The sequence below is a fragment of the Ciona robusta genome, chromosome 8, assembly GCF_009617815.1.
Source record: "Ciona robusta chromosome 8, ASM961781v2".
Taxonomy (NCBI): domain Eukaryota; kingdom Metazoa; phylum Chordata; class Ascidiacea; order Phlebobranchia; family Cionidae; genus Ciona; species Ciona robusta.
The window spans coordinates 1,845,459-1,864,868 of NC_143242.1; the positions used below are offsets into that span (position 1 = coordinate 1,845,459).

At 36.7% G+C, this 19,410-nt stretch overlaps 1 protein-coding gene across 7 annotated transcripts in view; it reads right to left on the minus strand.

The window, feature by feature from the left end:
- LOC149732137 (uncharacterized) overlaps positions 1–19,410 on the minus strand; it is a 76,975-nt gene that overhangs the window by 11,701 nt on the left and 45,864 nt on the right. For all 7 annotated transcript variants that reach the window (XM_089882204.1, XM_089882201.1, XM_089882203.1 and 4 more), the window contains 56 exons: positions 19,244–19,393; positions 19,030–19,185; positions 18,714–18,860; positions 18,401–18,556; positions 18,055–18,204; positions 17,794–17,949; positions 17,555–17,707; positions 17,164–17,319; positions 16,859–17,014; positions 16,439–16,594; positions 16,085–16,240; positions 15,853–15,996; positions 15,573–15,728; positions 15,301–15,456; positions 14,877–15,023; positions 14,604–14,759; positions 14,312–14,461; positions 14,011–14,166; positions 13,613–13,759; positions 13,335–13,490; positions 12,999–13,151; positions 12,459–12,773; positions 12,194–12,349; positions 11,871–12,026; positions 11,533–11,697; positions 11,164–11,319; positions 10,810–10,965; positions 10,419–10,574; positions 9,906–10,061; positions 9,669–9,824; positions 9,141–9,452; positions 8,919–9,074; positions 8,655–8,810; positions 8,373–8,528; positions 7,990–8,145; positions 7,694–7,849; positions 7,402–7,557; positions 7,102–7,257; positions 6,748–6,903; positions 6,339–6,497; positions 6,069–6,224; positions 5,660–5,815; positions 5,129–5,284; positions 4,819–4,974; positions 4,515–4,670; positions 4,223–4,366; positions 3,882–4,037; positions 3,588–3,743; positions 3,248–3,403; positions 2,923–3,084; positions 2,550–2,705; positions 2,258–2,413; positions 1,966–2,121; positions 1,639–1,794; positions 1,321–1,467; positions 837–992 (listed from right to left, as the gene is read on the minus strand). In XM_089882204.1, the coding sequence (XP_089738330.1) occupies positions 837–992; positions 1,321–1,467; positions 1,639–1,794; positions 1,966–2,121; positions 2,258–2,413; positions 2,550–2,705; positions 2,923–3,084; positions 3,248–3,403; positions 3,588–3,743; positions 3,882–4,037; positions 4,223–4,366; positions 4,515–4,670; positions 4,819–4,974; positions 5,129–5,284; positions 5,660–5,815; positions 6,069–6,224; positions 6,339–6,497; positions 6,748–6,903; positions 7,102–7,257; positions 7,402–7,557; positions 7,694–7,849; positions 7,990–8,145; positions 8,373–8,528; positions 8,655–8,810; positions 8,919–9,074; positions 9,141–9,452; positions 9,669–9,824; positions 9,906–10,061; positions 10,419–10,574; positions 10,810–10,965; positions 11,164–11,319; positions 11,533–11,697; positions 11,871–12,026; positions 12,194–12,349; positions 12,459–12,773; positions 12,999–13,151; positions 13,335–13,490; positions 13,613–13,759; positions 14,011–14,166; positions 14,312–14,461; positions 14,604–14,759; positions 14,877–15,023; positions 15,301–15,456; positions 15,573–15,728; positions 15,853–15,996; positions 16,085–16,240; positions 16,439–16,594; positions 16,859–17,014; positions 17,164–17,319; positions 17,555–17,707; positions 17,794–17,949; positions 18,055–18,204; positions 18,401–18,556; positions 18,714–18,860; positions 19,030–19,185; positions 19,244–19,393 (8,985 nt within the window). The remainder of the gene's footprint in view (positions 1–836; positions 993–1,320; positions 1,468–1,638; positions 1,795–1,965; positions 2,122–2,257; positions 2,414–2,549; positions 2,706–2,922; positions 3,085–3,247; positions 3,404–3,587; positions 3,744–3,881; positions 4,038–4,222; positions 4,367–4,514; positions 4,671–4,818; positions 4,975–5,128; positions 5,285–5,659; positions 5,816–6,068; positions 6,225–6,338; positions 6,498–6,747; positions 6,904–7,101; positions 7,258–7,401; positions 7,558–7,693; positions 7,850–7,989; positions 8,146–8,372; positions 8,529–8,654; positions 8,811–8,918; positions 9,075–9,140; positions 9,453–9,668; positions 9,825–9,905; positions 10,062–10,418; positions 10,575–10,809; positions 10,966–11,163; positions 11,320–11,532; positions 11,698–11,870; positions 12,027–12,193; positions 12,350–12,458; positions 12,774–12,998; positions 13,152–13,334; positions 13,491–13,612; positions 13,760–14,010; positions 14,167–14,311; positions 14,462–14,603; positions 14,760–14,876; positions 15,024–15,300; positions 15,457–15,572; positions 15,729–15,852; positions 15,997–16,084; positions 16,241–16,438; positions 16,595–16,858; positions 17,015–17,163; positions 17,320–17,554; positions 17,708–17,793; positions 17,950–18,054; positions 18,205–18,400; positions 18,557–18,713; positions 18,861–19,029; positions 19,186–19,243; positions 19,394–19,410) is intronic.

A 19,410-nucleotide genomic window follows, 5' to 3' on the forward strand; every position in this document is an offset into this window, starting at 1 on the left:
TGTGAGAGATTACATTAATAATAATAGCCAACGTTACAAAATTAGTTTATGCAATAGAGACAGTTAAAAATATGAGACAAATATTTTAAGTATATTCGGAAAAAAGAAAGTATATAAGACTTAAAGACTGACCTATTTTTCATATAAAACTGCAGCATAATTTTTATAGACCTTTGTCCAGATATTTCAACGTGAAACTAAAGAAATTTGAAGATACCCTTCTGTATAAATACACATCGGAACGAGCGTTCTAAACTGATTCAATTTCCGCAAGTGTCGTGTTACAATCAACCGACAGCGTCAGATAAAAGGCGGAGTTTATCACGTCGCCTAAGGGGATGAATTGAGTTTCGCTTGCACAAAACAAACCCTCTAATAAAAGTGCGTCGACGCAGTGCGAAAATCGTATTTGTATCATACAGCATTCTAACACCTTTGATATTACAGGATTGAAATTGTTTACAAGCAGTAATCTCGCCGCGTAATTTACGAGAAAAGCGAAAGGAGCTTTTTGTAGCCAAAAAGTCGCCAATGCGTGTACACTCTTAATTCCAAACACAGATGAAAAGAAATGTTATAAAACGTGACATTTTTAAAACGATGTTGCTACTTTTATTTATATTGTCCTATCCTTGACTTAAAGAAAATGTACTATTAGAACATTATAGTTTAGAGTTAGACCTATATTGACTATGTCGCATTGCGTGCAATTTTCACTTATGCGTTTGTTAGAAATTTATAAAAAATCATCATTTTTAACCGCTTAACTGACCATACACATCATACTGTCGCGGCATAGGCAAAGTACTATATATAAAATCTTAAATCCCGTTTACCCTGTCAATGCAACTCTGTTCTTCAGTGGTGTTTCCAAGGCAACCCACATCTCCAGGTGAGCCGTTATTACAAACTCTAGTATGTGTGCGAACACCAATACCACACGTCGTTGAACAATCTGACCATGGTGTCCATGCCGACCATGACGGGCAGACCTGTAGATCTTTGGGTTACTACAAGGTATTTTGCAGATTTATAAACGACCAATTCATCTTTAAACGTTTAAATGCAGCAAAATTATGTAAAATAATTGAAAAATAGTTAGGTAATTTGTGCAACGCCGCAACACAACGGTTAGCGCGCCTGTAGAGACTTGACGCGACTACCATTATGTGCGTTTGGGCAATACAACGAAAGTTTCACAAATATTTTACCTTTATACTTTCAAAATATCTAAATTGGCACCCATGCAGTAAAAATATGAAAATATCATTACCGGGTATATTTTATAAGCATATCCATTTAAATGAACGGTAAACGCACCTGCATGTTGCAATCTTCGTGGTTCTCATTGTTTCCTACGCAAGCTCCTACGTCACCCAAGCAGACACGTGATTGACGTCGTCTGCCACCTCCGCAAGTCAAACTACAATCGCTCCATAATCCCCATTGTGACCATGACGAGCACGACTACGAGAACAATTATATTAAATAATATACTGATACAGATATAAAAAAATTCATATTTTAAAGTCTTTAAGACAACAGCGGTGCAATTCATTAGCACCGTACGTACGACCAGGTTATACTTATTCTACGATTAGTTTGTAAGGTGATCTTACGATATTTGTAGGCACTCACCTGTGTATTACAAGTTCCGAAGTTAGAGACGTCACCAGGACATCCAGGTCCTCCTGCAACACCATTCAAACAAATGCGAACTCTCTCTCTGTAACCTCCGTTACATGTAGCGTTGCAAGCGCCCCATGAACCCCATCTTGACCAGAACGGACAGATCTATGAGATTCAATGTTACTATGCAAGCAAGTTATACTCTTTCGGTGGCAATCAATCATAAAACAAACAGTTCAAGTTGATTTTTTAGCCAACACGATCAATGCAAGTGCTTGTCGCTGTGTATTGTATGTATACACAGGTTGCATGGATACTTATACTGTTGACACCTACCTGACCATTACAATATTTATCTTCAGAATCTGGTCCATCGCAACCCAACATTCCGGGCAATCCGTTTGTGCAGATTCTGCTTCTTGTTTGAGATCCACCACCACAAGTTACATCACAAGCACTCCATGGAGCCCAATTCGTCCATTGAGGACATGGCTGGTACATATTATAGCGGATTAGACAAACGGAAACAGTTAAAGAAAATATTGGTATTTACATAAATAGTCAAAATTAATTTTTGCCACCTTAAAAGGTGTATAATGGAGTTTTCGGTTATAGCCACATCTCTCACCTCTGTGCTACATTCGCCTCTTTCTGAGTTCGATCCAAGACAACCTGGGTTTCCTTCAACACCATTGAAGCAAGTTCGTAGTCGAGTTCGAAGACCAGTTCCGCATGACTTATCACATCCACCCCATGATCCCCACTCTGTCCAGAAGGGGCAATTCTAAAACGAAAAAAGGGTTTGTCATCTATTTAATAGTTAAGTGACTCTCATACACCTTCATCATTCATTTATAAATTTGTCGATAATCTTTTTATATATTTTTTTTTAATTTAAGCAAAAATAATATGAAACTTACAGAAGAAGTGCATGTTTTATTATCTGAAACTTCTCCAATGCAGCCAAGCATTCCAACCTCTCCATCGATGCATTGACGTAATCTGAAGCTGGTACCTCTACCACAAGTCACACTGCATGGGGAGTATGGTGACCATTGCTCCCAGTATGGACATGTCTATTACAACATGGTTTAATATATTAGATATAAACAAAGTTAAAAACATACTTCATAAATTATTATCTATAAAAATGTAAAACAACATGATTTTTGTTATTTTTGCTTTTAGCATGACTTTTGTCAAATTAGTATTAGTAAAAATTAGAAAAAATAAATTGGTCTAACATGTTTTACATTTCTCTATCACCCTAATATATAAAGTTATTTATTTTACCTGTACATTGCAGTTTTCTACAATTGTAAGTCCACCTTCACATTGGTTTGATCTGGTTCGAGTTTGGCCAAGGAAGCAACCTCTGGATTGACTTCTGGTTCCACCACCACAGCTTCGACTGCAAGCAGACCAGTCCGACCAATCAGACACCGCGGGACATGGCTACAAAAAAGATTTTTAGTCACAAATAACACAAAATTTATTTGCAAAAACTACACACTTGAACAGTGTTGCCGACTGTAAAATATTGCTTAGCTAAAACATAAAAATACCTGTTAATTTAAAAAAATCGATTTATTTTGTTCACCAGTAGCATATATCTTACCGTTTCATTGCAAGTTTCTGACATTATACTTTCATCTTCACAACCAATATCACCCAATCTTCCACCAATGCATGTTCGGCTTCGTACACGAACTCCACCATCACATGACCGGTCACAACCACTGTATCTTGACCATGGTGACCAGTAAGGACAACCCTGTTGTTGTAAATTGTATATTTTAAACATCTATTACATTTTAGTGTGAAAAATATCAAATAAAATGATTACAGGTTTAAATATAAATCAAATTTTTGTTAAAAAAAATGTTCATTTAATTTTCAGGAAAAGGTATACAATGTAACACTTAGTAAAATATCTGTTAACAAAATTAAAATTTTACCTGTCCATTACAGAACTCTGAAGCAATTGTTGGTCCCATACAACCAACCATACCTACACTGCCACCAACACATGTTCTTGTGTGTGTTCGAACACCTCCATTACATGTAGCTGTGCAAGTGGTCCATGTGGTCCATGCTGTCCAACTTGGGCAAGTCTAAGTGAAACGAAATATTTAATTTTCACAAACACAAATGACTAATTTATTAAGCTGTTTAATTCCTCTAAATAAGCCAACACTAATAAAAAAAAGACACTATTAAATAATGAGAAACATGAACTAACTATCACGAACCTCTGTGTTACAAGCCTCAACTTCACTTGGTTGTCCAATGCATCCACTTTCACCAATTTCTCCATTGATACATTCCCTTGTTCTTGATGAAACACCATTACCACATGAGCTTGTGCAAGGACTCCATTCGGACCAGAAAGACCAGTACTCACAGTTCTAAACACATTTTAACTGTCAACCACATTCTACTATTTTAAAATATTCATTATATTTCTGTAGTGTAGCATTAGCGGTATGGTGTTAGTTGTAACCTAAATTAAATGTAAAATATTTATCTTTCATACGACTTCTTTATATAAATTATGATAAACATATATTAATATTCGATGTTAACTACTTACTCCTTCCACACATGATTCCTGTTTAGTGTCATCTCCAACACATTCACCAAAGATGGTGCAGTTTCTACTGTGTGAGCGCACCCCTCTGCCACAAGTCAAGCTGCATGGTGTCCAAGTCCCCCAGGCCGTCCACATAGCACAATCCTGTTTAAACATTGATTTTATGTCGCACCAAAAGCAAATATAAATGTCATTTAAAGTTCATCTGTTATATAACAAGTCAATAGTCACATAAATCAAACAACTTCAAAACTAAATGCAAAAAAACAGAAACAGATTTAGTAATATTTACTTGGTCTGCGCATGATACAGATTCTTGGCTGGTTCCAGTACAACCATCATCACCCTCATAACCATTCAAGCATGTTCTGGTTCTATCTGAGAAGCCACCACCGCAGGTAACACTGCATGAAGACCATGCAGACCAATTATCCCAACTAGGACAAGTCTGTAGGACAAATAGGAGTTAGCCAAGCAGTTGTAATTGCAGATCTAGTTTATGTTTCATTTTTAAAAGTTTGTACATTGTAAAATGAGGCAAAAATAAAATGCCCATTAAAGCAACTTCAATTAACATTACAGAAACTGCCTTATACCTGTGTGTTACAATTGTTAAACTCTTGAGTTGCTCCAATGCATCCAGGTTGACCAAACTGACCATTGACGCAATGTCGTACACGCACTGCTACACCAATACCACAAGTTGCAGAGCAAAGAGACCAACGTCCCCAGTTTGAAAACATTGGGCATGTCTAATAGAAAGTTAGATAAATAATATTTTATAAAGGTCAGCAAATTTGTATTGCGTTTAAAAAAATGTTGACTTGTTAAAAATCAATTTAATAAGGAATTATTTTAAAAAAGGCCAACGCTTTAAATAAACATTTTCATAGAGGTAAAGCACACCTGGTCATGACATGGTTCCTGTTCTCTAACACTTCCAATGCATCCAAACTGACCAACATCTCCAAACAAGCAAGTTCTTGAGTGGGAGCGAATACCTCTACCACAAGTTTGACTGCACATGGTCCAGTTGCCATAGTCACTCCATCTTGGACATAACTGTAGAAAAATAACAAAAATGAATGAATGTAACTTACTTTATCCTCGTGTAGCCGGAAATTCAGCTACCGAGTGACCATGTGTTACTTTGGGGGTGATTATTTTTTTGAAGAAGGAATTTTTTATTTTTTATGTATGGCTGATAAATTGAACAACCCATGAGTCACCACTAGGTTGGAGCAGTTGCCTTGGCGTTCAGTGTCTTGTCCAAGAACACATATGCCACAATGGTGACAGCAAACAGCCTTGAACCCATTACCTCTGGGTTACAGGCAGGTGCGCTAACCACTTTGATTATAAATCTGTTATGAACTTACAAGTATGAACATTCAAGTAAAATATTAAAAAAAATTGAAGACTACAACTTCACATCACCTGGTTATTGCAGGATGCGACTTGTACATCATTCCCAACACATCCAGGTCCTCCAGCAATTCCATTAAAGCATCTTCTTATTCTCATTCTAGTTCCTCCGCCACAGGACACTCTGCAGCTTCCATATGGACTCCATTCTCCCCAGAATGGACAATCCTGTTAATCAATAATATTAAACTGTTTGATAAAACATAAAAATTGCTTTAAATGCGATTTTGTACGTTTAGGAATAGATTTCCAAAAAATAGAGCTTCCAGAACTATAAGTTAATTTTGACAACGAAGCAAATATACTTAAACCACTCTAAAATAAAAGTGTATCACAGACCATGTACCATTAGTTATAAACTAATAAAAAATGATTAATAAATTTTATACAAAATGGCTAATAATGAACAAATTTTTCGTACCCCTTGATGACAAGTTTCAACAAGAAGACTTGGACCAAGACAAGATCCTTGTCCTTCTAATCCATTCACACAATTCCTGAACCTGGTTCGGTTGCCTTGACCACAGTCTTCACTGCAACCAGACCAAGTGCTCCAATGCGTCCAGTAATCACATTGCTAAAATAAATAACAAACGTAATTTCAAAACTTTTTTTGCTGTACAATTACAATATTTCTAAAATTGACTATTTAAAGAAAGGTTTGTCTTGGATTTAAATGGAAGATACATACCTGGTCATTGCATATCCTGCTTTCTTGCAAATCACCATTATGGCAACCAATCTGGCCAAGAACTCCATTAAAGCAGAACCGCTGCCTGATCTGTAAAGCTCCACCACATGTAGCTCCACATTCACCCCATGATAACCACTGTGTCCAAGTTGGGCATGACTGTAAAACAAAGAATTGCTTATAACTAGCCATATTCACTCCAACAGTTAGTTCAAGGGTGTTTTATAAGTTAGTTAAATGTACCTGCATCAATATCAAATAATAAATTTAATACAAATGATTATTTCTTTCCAGAAATCACTTTCACTTGACTCAAGTATTTATTCAAACAATCTATATACCAATAACAACATTCTGGTGTCCATTTATACGTTGGACATAAAATATTTTGTTTATAAATTTGACATACTTGGGTATTGCATTGTTCAATGTCTCCAACGCTTCCAATGCAATCAGGTTCTCCTGGATCTCCATTTGCACAAGTCCTGGACCTTGATCTGGTTCCCCCACCACATGAAACTGTGCATGGTCTCCATGGTGTCCAAGGTAAGAAATATGGACAAGCCTGTGAATAAACATTGGATTATCATAAGATGTTGGTCATGAAAAATGAAAAATTCCATTAACATTTCACAATCTACGATAAACATAATTTATAATCTAAATAGCTGCGAACTTTCCTAACTAAAGTGAAATTTAATTTTAAAAATTGTAAATTTAATAAAACTCAATTAAGCACCATAAATATGAAATCCAACATCACCTGTCCATTGCAATATTCCTGTTCAAAAGTTGAACCTCTGCAGCCAAATTGCCCAGCATCACCATTCAAGCAAACACGAGTGTGAGTTCTAGTTCCTCCACCACATGTTGCAGTACAGTCTGACCAGTCTCCAAAGTCAGACCATGTTGGGCACACCTGTAACAAAAAAAAAAGAAATCAGTGATTTACACTAAACATACTCTGAATTGTCACCTGAACATTGTAGTAACTGTAAAACTGATCAATTTTTGTATATATTTATATTACAAACATTCCAATTAATATATGTCGCACACTCACTTGTGAATTACAGAATCGTGAGTTGAAAGCTTGTCCTTCACAGCCAGGTTGTCCTGGTTGTTCATTAACACAATAACGTTGCTGACTCTGTAGACCTCCACCACATGTTGCACTACAATCACTCCATGTTGTCCATTGACTCCAGTAAGGGCAAGTCTAACCAAACAAACATACCATATATCACAACATTGTGTTAACTGTTATGTTGAAACTTGAATTACATACTAATGACCAAATGTACACATCAATAAATGACAACACGATTTTTTTTTGTTTTCTAAACCTGACTTACGTTTTCAACGCAGTGAACAGTTTCTGTTGTATTTCCCATGCAGCCAAAATCACCAACGTCACCATTGGTGCACACACGAACATGAGATCTCAATCCCCTGCCACAAGTTACACTGCATGCTGTCCAAGATTGCCAAGATGACCAGAATGGACAAACCTTAAACAAACAGAGAAACATATAGTTACCATCTAACCTGCTACATTTATCAGGTTGCAAAAAGTTAACTTATAAATAGGCATTCAAATAATTTAATCAAAATTGAATAAGAAAACACTATCATAATATGGATTTCTTACCCCAGTGTTGCAAGTGACATATTGTGAAGGACTTCCTCTACATCCGATAACTCCAACTTCTCCTCCCAAACATCTTCTTATCCTCTTTGCCGTTCCTCCTCCGCAAGTGTTAGAGCAACTTGAGAAACCTCCCCATTCAGACCAAGCAGGACATACCTTCAGGGTGAAGTTTATAAATTGGTTTTTGATGATTAGTTTGCAAAATCATAAGGCATTAAATGTAACAGTGTCCAGTGGTAAAATATATATGTTTTGGCTACCTAAACAATTTTGGATTTGTATACCACAACTATAATTCAGTAAAAACACCCCCAAAAAAATTTCAAAACTTTAGATTGCACCATTTTTTACTTGTATGTAAAACAAAAGTATGGTTCACTTACATTTGTGTTACATGATACACTTTCTGAGGTCTCTCCAACACAATCTATAACACCAGGTACGGCATTGTAGCATTGTCGAGTTCTCGAGTGGAAACCACCTCCACATGAAACTGAACAACGAGTGAAACCAGTCCATGTTGAAAAGTATGGACAAGGCTGAAGAATTAAGAAAATATAAAATCTATCTTATTTCCCAAGAATTCAGAAAAAAGTTACAGATATATAGGTATATATGCAAAGCTATACATCATAAACACATTTGATTTTTACAAATTTACATACCCTGTTGTAGCAACCACGGTTTTCACTGGTTGGTCCGAAACAACCAGGCATTCCAACAATACCATTCTGGCAAAATCGTGTACGGTTCACTGTTCCGAATCCACATAACTGATTGCAATTTGACCAAGGTGTCCATATCGACCATGAAGCACATCGCTAACAAATATTTTTAAAGAATTAGTTATTATTAAAACTTAAATTGTACAAAGTGTTTCAAACTTAAACAACATTGACTTCTTACTAAATAAAATACCACTTTCTCACCCCTTCATTGCACGAATCCTCCTCTTCAGATGGTCCAGCACAGTTTCCAACACCAGCTTCTCCATTAATACAGTTTCTGTATCTGCGAGTTAATCCACCACCGCATGTCACTGTACAGAAGCTCCATACAGACCACTCGGTCCAGAATGGGCAGTTCTGAACAAATAAACCATCATCAACCATTATTCATGGGTTCACAACCCACAAGTTTTTTCCACCTACCGATTCAATGCATTCTGCTGTTTCCGAAACATCACCAATACATCCAGCTTCACCTGCTGTACCAAACATACACGTCCTTGTGTGTGTATGTGAACCCACACCACAGCTTACAGAGCAAGCAGTCCATGTAGACCAACTTGACCAATAAGGACATCGCTGAGTGTTGCATCCACCAGCCATAAGTCCAAGTCCTTCACACCCAGCATCACCAGGCAATCCATTGTTGCACAACCTGCTTCTATATCTACGTCCACCACCACAGTTTCTTCCACATGCTGTCCATTGTTGCCAGTTTGCCCAGTTGGGGCATGGCTGCAACAGAGAATAATGATTAGTTGTTTTGCTATATTAAACTTTTTTTAAAAACGAACAATTTTAAATTATTTAAAGATTTGTATGAAACGTACAAATTATACGTATTACACACAAAAAAAACTTATGCATGTCTGTGAGTAAAATAGTATTCCAGTTAAAGAGGATAGTAAAAATAGACAATGACTCATTTTGGAAAGCAAAATTTTTATTTACCATTGTGTTGCAATCACTGCTTGTTGTTGATGGTCCAATACACCCAGAGTCTCCAATATCACCACCAATACATCTTCTGTTAAAGATAACATTTCCTCCACCACAAGTTACATCACATCTGCCTATAAGTCCCCAACTAGACCAGGATGGGCATACCTGTTTAAATAGAAATTTTGGATATTTCAGGAATAATACTAAACTGGAGCTAACCGAAAGTTTTAATATTACTAAACTTACATGTCCATTACAGATATCTGTTTGCACAGTTGAGCCGAAACAGCCAGGATCGCCAAGTTGGCCAAAAGAACAGAACCTTTCACGAGTTCGATGTCCACCTCCACAGCTAGTGCTGCAATCTGTCCAGTTGCCCCAAGCAGTAAAACGTGGGCATGGCTAGAAGAATAGTTTACGTATAAATTACCAAACAAAAAGGTTGTACTCATTTTTCCCCTTTTGCTTTTTTCCTTTGCACCACACAGAGTATGGAGAAACAAACATAGGCAAACAAAAGAAAAACGTTTAGAATGGAAGTTTAAAAACAGTCTATTATACATAGCTAGGATGGGATTTTGAAAAACAAAGCTTCTTGAAATATAAGTTATTTTAGCTTTGGGTTCGCTTACAAATCTCTCATAACTTCTGAATCACAGTTCCAGTTAATGTTAACTATTTCAAATGTTTTCCACTGAACGCAGTCCAAAACTCATTACTCCTGGTTTAAATAACACAGCTTCAATAGATGTTACTTACTCCAATATTGCAAAGTTGGCTTCCTCTATCTGTTCCTTCACAACCAACATCACCAGTCACTCCATTCATGCAACGACGAGTCCGTTCCTGGTTACCTCCCCCGCATGATGAAGAACAATCACTCCAAGCTACCCATTCAGTCCAGAAAGCACAATCCTAAAAAATATGATGTAAAATTATCATTTATGTTAAACAATAATTAATTAAACAAAAGCAGGATTTTTGTAAATTTAATTTTTCTTTCATGCTGAACCAGGAAATGGTGCCTAATCAATGAAATAAGTTATTAGGTAAAAAATGTATTACAGATTTACCAGACGACGCATGAAACCAACCATAAAATGATTTTTAGTTGATAGATATATCGAAACCTATTAATTTTTTGACTTACACCACGAATGCATGTGACGGTCGCTGCATCATCACCTTCACATCCACGATCTCCAGTGTTGCCATTGACACAAGAACGGCTACGGGATGTTGTACCTCGACCACAGGAAACACTGCATCCTGTCCAGGTAGTCCATGGTCCCCAGCGTGGGCATGCCTTCATGTAAAACATAACATTGCTTGTTAAAAGTGTGCAAATGTTAGGTTTCTGTATTATCATGTTGTGTTCTGTATTATCATGCTGTGTACCTTTCGGAATAAAGTCGGTTTGAATTCTAATTTCACAGCCAATCATAGAATGTGTTTATAAATCATTATTTAATATTAAATCGGAGTTTTTATATTAAATTCCTACCCCAGTGTTACATTCCCCAAAGTCTTCTGCATCTCCACTGCATGCCAGTCCACTGAGATCGGAATTCTGGCAAACCCTTGATCGTGATCTTGCACCTCCACCACAAGTTGCACTACACACACCCCATTGCTGCCATAATGCCCATAATGGACATGGCTGAAAACAAATTTGTTTTTAATTATGAGCGTATGCATTTTCAATATACTAATGTTTGTTTAAAAAAAGTAAAGCATTTAAAATATTTGCATTTATTTATGCTTATTAAACCAATTAATTTAACAAAACTATCATTTCATAATAAAATAATATACCAAGATTGGAAATATAGCAAGAGATACCACTGTAAAGTAATACCAATTTAACACTTACCATGGTATTACATGATCTAACTGGTGGCACTTGCTCATCAGTCGAGCTACAACCTTCTTGTCCAATATCTCCATTCAAACAGATCCTGCTTCTGCTGCTGCTACCACCACCACATCTTTCAGAACATGGTGACCAGTGCATCCACATAGACCAATGTGGGCATGGCTGCAAGTAAAATGCTACATTTCAATTGCAGCTATACAAATTACTCTAAGGCAGAATCCAGGTCTATTCCCGTTAAATATTTTTCAAGATATAGGTTACTCAAACTCTATAACATGAACTTAATTCATATTATAAGAAAATAAGATCCAGAACATTAGAAGCAATTTCTTTACTTGTCCATTGCAGTATTCTTCCATTTGAGCAGATCCCCTGCATCCAAAGCTTCCAATATCTCCGTTGATGCAAACTCTTGACCTTGATCTTCGACCACCATTACATGTTTGTGAACAAACTGACCAATCACCATATGGAGACCATGATGAACAAGGCTGCAACAAAATAAATTCAAGTTTAAGACCAAATAAGCTATGTTTTGTAATGTGCAGATCAGCTTAACAAACTTCAGTGTGAAAGCAGTTTTAAATAATGTTACTTATAAAATGGATAAAAAATTAATTATCTTGTTGTAAGTCAAATATAAAATGTTGTTTCTTACATCATTATTGCAAGTTGAGTGTTCTCTTCTTGCTCCAACACATTCTCCTTCTCCTGCCTCTCCATTGATGCAGTTCCTGTATCGTGATGTGTTTCCACCTCCACATGGTTCACTACATCCAGACCAAATACTCCAGTCAGTCCAGTAAGCACACAGCTGAAAAAATATAGTGTATTAAAATTTTGCATAGTTGAGATATATTAGAAAAGTTCAGTTTAAAAAGTTAAACATGTTGACAGGTGTATGATTATTTTACTACACTTACTCCTTCCACGCATGATGTGGACATTGTGTCAAGTCCTGTACATCCCACATCACCAATATTTCCATTTATACATTCACGTGTATGGGTTCGAATACCACGTCCACATGTTACACTGCAACCTGACCAAGTTGTCCAGTACGACCAGTAAGGACAAGGTTGAGTGTTGCAACCAACAGCTTCGGAAGGCAATCCTACATTACATCCACTGTCTCCGGGGAAACCATGCATACATTGGCGATTTCTTATGCTCCGTCCTCCACCACACGAGTGCGAACAAGAGCTCCATTCTCCCCAGTTGTCCCAGAACGGACAATTCTATTCAACACAACAATGTATTAACTATTGCTGTCACGCATTATATAAATTGGTGACATCTCTTCTGACTAGTCTATCTTTTGTACCAACAATTTGACATCTCTCAAAGTAAATCTTAATCTATAAGTGTGTACCTATAAGATACACATCTATTCAAGTTTAAAACTGTTCCAAAACACATTGCTGTTATGTTACATACGTTTAAACCATACTAAGTGAACTTACCCCAAGATTACATGCAGTACTTTGAGTTGCAGCACCAACACAATCAGGATCATCAATTCCTTTAATGCATTGCCTTGTTCTGTCTTTAGTTCCACCATTACATGGGGCTGAACATACACCCCAGGTTGACCAAGGTGTCCAGTACGCACATGACTGAAAAGGAAAGTTTAACATACTTATAACAAGTTATTCAAACGATGACATTAATTATACAAATATCAAACGGCTTTTATTTTATTTACCAAATGGGAATTGAACAGATTGTATCTCATGTTTCATTATATAATTAATAAGATAAGTTCGACTTCATTTATAATATACAAAAACAAATCTTACTCCACGATCACAGAATCCAATTTCAGATCTAAGGCCCTGGCATCCTCTGACACCATATCTTCCATTTACACAGATTCTGCTGTGAGTTCGAATACCTCTTCCGCATGTTGAATTACATGGTGTCCACAATGTCCATTGGGACCAGTACGGGCATGCCTGTATAGGGAAAGTTTTTATCAAACATTATAACTTCTACCTTCAAATAAAGCTACAAACTGAATAAAACAACTATTTTCATTAATAATAATCCATTTTTTTTGCAAATTACAAAGCAATACCTCCATGCTACAAGATTGTTGTTCCAAGGAAGTTCCTGAACATGAGAAGACACTGCTTGAACAGGTCCTTGTTCGAACTTGGATGCCACCATTGCAAGACACACTGCATGCTCCCCATTGAGACCATGCAGTATATGTTGGACATACCTGAAGAATCAGAGAAACAAAAGTATAACATTGGTCACTATTGCACACTATATCTGTCTTTCACAAGTTATTAAGTATGTAACTTGTAAGACAGATGTTCTTTTTGACCATTCTTGGGTATAGCTGTTAAAATATACATATCATGTATATGCGATGTGAATTATACAAAGTCAATTCAAAATAGTTTTAAATTAAATGACAAAATACTTAAATGTCTACTTTTTTAATGAGCAAGTTAAACAAATATTTACATGAGAGTTGCAATCCAGAATTTCTGATGTTGATCCTTCACAACCATCTTCACCAGCTTGTCCATTCACGCATGTACGGAAGTGTATTCTGCGTCCACCACCACAGGAAGAGCTACAAGGACCAAATTCACCCCAGCTTGACCAGTATGGACAGGGCTAATTACAAAAGAACATTATAGAAAATATAAAGTAAAATTATTAAACAAAGATGGTTTTACTTTTTAAGTTTTACGCATTCATAACTATATATCCTAAAATAAAACAAGAAAAAAAGGTCAAAAAGTTGTTTTATTTGACTTACCCCATTGTTACATGGTTCTTCCACAACACCAGCACCTGGACATTGACTTCCATCTGCGTTGAAGCATGACCGACCACGTGACCTTACACCAGGTCCACAAGTCACACTGCAAGCACTCCATGCAACCCAGTCAGACAGTACAGGACACACCTATGGAACGGGATAACATCAAGAGGGAAGTGCAGCATAAATTGAATGCATGAGAAATGTACTTCCAACCAGATTGAATACACCTCCTTACAATTGAACTTCTAGAAATTCTAGTTTACAGTTTCTCGTATGTTTCACATACCTGTTCATTGCAATTTGATTCTTCAGTGATACTTCCTTCACAACCACTATCACCAGCATCTCCGTTCACACAAGCTCTCATACGAGAATAAGTTCCTGTTCCACAAGAAGCACTACAAGCGCCCCAAGCACCCCAGTGGCTCCAATAAGGACAGTTCTACAATTGAATACAAGTAAAGTAAAATCTTATTCAAGTTTAATACAGGTGCTTTTTAACACAAGTTCTGAGTACAAAGTGCAATTCAATTTAAATTTATTTAAGACATTGCTTTACCCCAACAATGCATTCTCGTTCTTCATTAGCCAACCCAATACAACCACCAGCTGCATCAGAACAAGTTCTTGTTCTTGTAATTTGTCCAAGGCCACAAGAAACAGTACACGGGCTCCACAGTGACCAATCTCCATATGTTGGACATGTCTAAAACAGATTTTGTCAGTTATATATATGTGTGTGTGTGTGTGACGCTATACCAAATATTATTTTCGCTTAAATAGAAACAATATTGTTTATTGTTGGGGAAACATCTTACTTAGATAAGCTAACATAACATAACTTTTTATTTATCTCTCGAAAGAGATAGCGAAGAAAATAATATTAAAAAATGAAGAAAAGGGAATCAAATCATGTTTTCACCAAAACCACAAAAAACTAATAAAATGAAACAGCTTAAATATAACTACAATGAGAAACTAACTTGAATATTGCATGGTCTGTACATCATCTTTGGTCCTCTACAGCCAGCCATTCCCTGTATACCATTCATACAAGTTCGCTCCTGTTTTTGCTGTCCACGGCCACATGTCTTAGTGCAAGTTGTCCATGTTGTCCACTCACTCCAAGCAGGACAAGCCTAGAAATAAGAACGTTGAAAAATAAATATGCAGGTCCAAAAAGACAGTGCACATGATGTTTATAGTAAACACTTTGTTAAAATCAGATAACATCACAATGTTATATTGTACTTACCCTCATGTTACAACTTGTACTTTCAGTTGCACTTCCAACACAACCAGCATCTCCTGGTTCTCCATTGGTGCAAGTTCTGCTTCTTGTTTGTGATCCACCACCACAAGAGGCACTGCAGGCACCATAAGCTGACCAGAATGTCCAAGTTGCACAAATCTATGAAACAAAGATAGTAAAATATCGAACCAAAAAGTTAAAAGCAAAAGTTATGGTTGAAAAAGAAAACTAAAAAAAAATAATTAAGTAAATGCAATGAACATTGTTTAAAATTAGAACGTACAGATTCTTGGCAAGCCTTTTCTTCAGATGTAGGACCTGAGCAAGCACCAGGAATGGTACATGTACGAGATCTAGATGTAGTTCCTTGACCACATGATGCACTACATTCAGACCATGGAGTCCAAGCATTCCACTCTGGGCATGCCTAAAAGATAAGAAAAATATTATGAACAAAAATGAAAGAGAACCTAGATATACATCATTTATGTTTTCCTTTCATTTTTTTTACTTACGGGTAAATTGCATGGCCTTTCTTGAGATTCTGATCCATCACAGCCAGTGTTACCTGGTCTACCATTTACACAAACTCTGGTATGCGATTGGAAACCACCACCACAATTATGACTGCATGATGACCATTGTGTCCAAACATCCCAGAATGGACATTCCTTTTTTAAAAAGAAACCAATCATAATCTTGTCAGAAAACAGGTAATACTAGATTGTAATATTTTACATTTTACATAAAACAATATACAGCTAAGCTTATTGGGGTATGATTATTATACAATGCAGTTCCCAGTTTATTAGGAAGTTGGGCATTTATTATTATGGATGAATGTGTGAAATATTGGAAAGTCCGACTACCTGTAGATTGCAAACTTCTGAAGCATCAGCTTCACCTTCACATCCAGCTTCACCCTCAACTCCATTCAAACAGTTTCTACTTCGTTGGCGATTTCCTCCACCACACGTGGCGCTACAGGAAGACCACATATTCCATACTGACCACATTGGGCAGGCCTGGTATATGACAATGTATTTTAAAAAACAATGTATTTTAAAAAACAATGTATTTTAAATACTAAGGTATTTTCTATTTAATAACTAACATGGATCAAAAATTATCAGTCAACAACCTAAATTTAAAAAAAAAATTATTCGGCATAGTAACTTTCATTAATTTAACTTGCTAAAATCAAAAGTTTTAAACATTGAAAACAGTATATCTAACAGTTATATTAAAAAAAAGTAAAAAAAAACTTTGTTGTACTCTACTATACATACATCTGGGTTACAGTAATCCTGCATTGTGATTGGACCATCACATCCAAAATCACCAGGAGAACCAAGACTACAACTTCGAGATCTTGATCTCAGTCCACCATCACAAGATGCTGTGCAGTCAGTCCAGTTACCCCATGTTGTCCATTGTGGACATCCCTGCATTAATGGGGATTCGGTTCTTAAACAGTATACTATAAGATTTAAATTTGTTAATTACAATTATTTTTTTCCAAACCTTTTACTTTAGATTAATCATATCTCATTGGCTTTTAAAGAGAACACATTACTGCTAAATGTTGACTTACCCCTCCATTACATGTCCTTGACAATACACCATCACCAATGCAACCGACATCACCAATGTTACCATTGACACACGACCTGCTCATTGATTGCTGCCCACCACCACATGAAACACTGCAGTCACTCCATGATGACCAATTGTTGAAGAATGGACAGTTCTAAACAGAAATGATTAAAAGTTAAATTAGATCAAATTTTATTAGACCTCCTATATCAGGTTCAATATGGGAGGTAGGAAACTAGAAACGGAGAATCCACATAAAGCCAAGGCATTACAGGTAAACAAATTTTCTACTTGATTTTTCTTTCAGTTAAACGTAAAATGCTACCAGTTGATTCTATAATATCACTATTTGTGCAACACAAATATATTGAAACACCAGGACAACTTACTCCAAGCACGCAATCTTCTTCCTGACTACCTGATCCCTCACATGTGTTATCGGCATCACTGTTCATACAGTTTCGTGCACGTGAACGAGATCCTCGACCACATGATGTGCTACATTGGGACCAGTTTTGCCACTCACTCCAGTATGTACAAAGCTGTCAAATAAATATACATAATGATAAAGCTATAAATAAATCTAGATTGTATATTCTCATTTTTTAATATGCAAAAAATGTAGTACCTGGGTGTTGCAAGATACTCGGTCATTTTCGCTGCCTTCACAACCAACATCACCAGCATACCCATTTTCACAAGTTCTGGTTCTTGTACTTTGTCCCGAACCACATGGGGCGCTACAGAGCGTCCACGAACTCCAGTCATTCCAGAATGGGCAATCCTAACAAAAACAATGTTATAATAATCTACAACAAATCTAACTACCCTAACTCAGTAACTGTATACTTCAATGTAGTTATTGAAACATGTCAAAAAGTGTATTTACCTGGTTGTTACAGGATTTTGACATAAAATTATTTCCAGTGCATCCTATAGTTCCGCCACCAAGACAAGACCTTGATCTTGTAGTTTGACCACCATTACATGATAAACTGCAACTTGTCCATGACTGCCATGGTGACCAATAACCACAGTTCTGTTAAAACAGGATTGATTAAAAACTAACATCTTTTGGTTCAGTACACCAAGTATTAAACCACAAAGTGAGGTTGTATTTAAATAGTAGGTATGAAGCAGAAGTTTACACAAGTGGTTCTATAGCAAACAGAGCAGTAGCTGCTGTTTTTAAGCTTGATTCGACACTTAGTAAAAACATTGTTGTGTTTTTTTACCTGGGAATTGCAGAAATCATCTTGAGTGACTTCACCACCACAACCTATAAGTCCCGGGAAACCATTTATACACTCGCGTGTCCGACTTCTAAGTCCACCACCACATGCAGCTGAACATTGGTTCCATTCCGACCAATCTGACCAAGATGGGCATGTCTAGAAGATACAAAATGATTAACCTGTTTATAAGTTACAACACTATTACTACAGATCGTTTTCTAGCCAAATTAACTACAGACTGTTGCTTATTCTTATTGTTAATTGACGGTAGCTGAAAGAAGTTCCTTAAAACCAAGCATAACATGATCCTTACCTGAGTATTACAGCTTTCAGATCTTGAGGGATTACCAGTGCAACCAAGCAATCCATTGACGCAGATTCGAGATGATGATCTTGATCCACCACCACATGTTGCGCTACATCTTGACCATGGACTCCACTCAGTAAAGTAAGCACAGTACTAAAAATAAATATGCTTAAGAAAATTGCAGTAGAATTATTAATGCAAACATATTTCTGTTTAAAATTGGGTGCTTTGGTATCAACAGTCACATTATGCTTATTTAAAGACCAAGTAACTCATCTCATAACGAGATACAAATACACCATTTTAGTTAAAGCCAACTTACTCCTTGGATGCAGGATTCTTCGAAAACTGCTCCTCCATCACATCCTTGTTCTCCGATTGCACCATTCATACAATCCCTGGATCTGGAGCGTGTTCCTCTACCACATGCAGCACTACACTCACTCCAATCTTGCCATGCAGCCCATGATGGACATACCTGTAATAAGATAAATAATTAAAGAAAATGCATATGTTTACAGTATAGATGCACATACCTCAGTTGAACACACTGAATATTCTTCAAGTGGTCTCTCACATGAACCAGTGCTTCCTCCATTACAAGGTCGAGTACGTCGTCTTGATCCACCACCACAAGTTGAACTGCAGTCACTCCATTGTCCCCATACACTTGGTTCTGGACAATCCTGTGTTTGCAAAAATT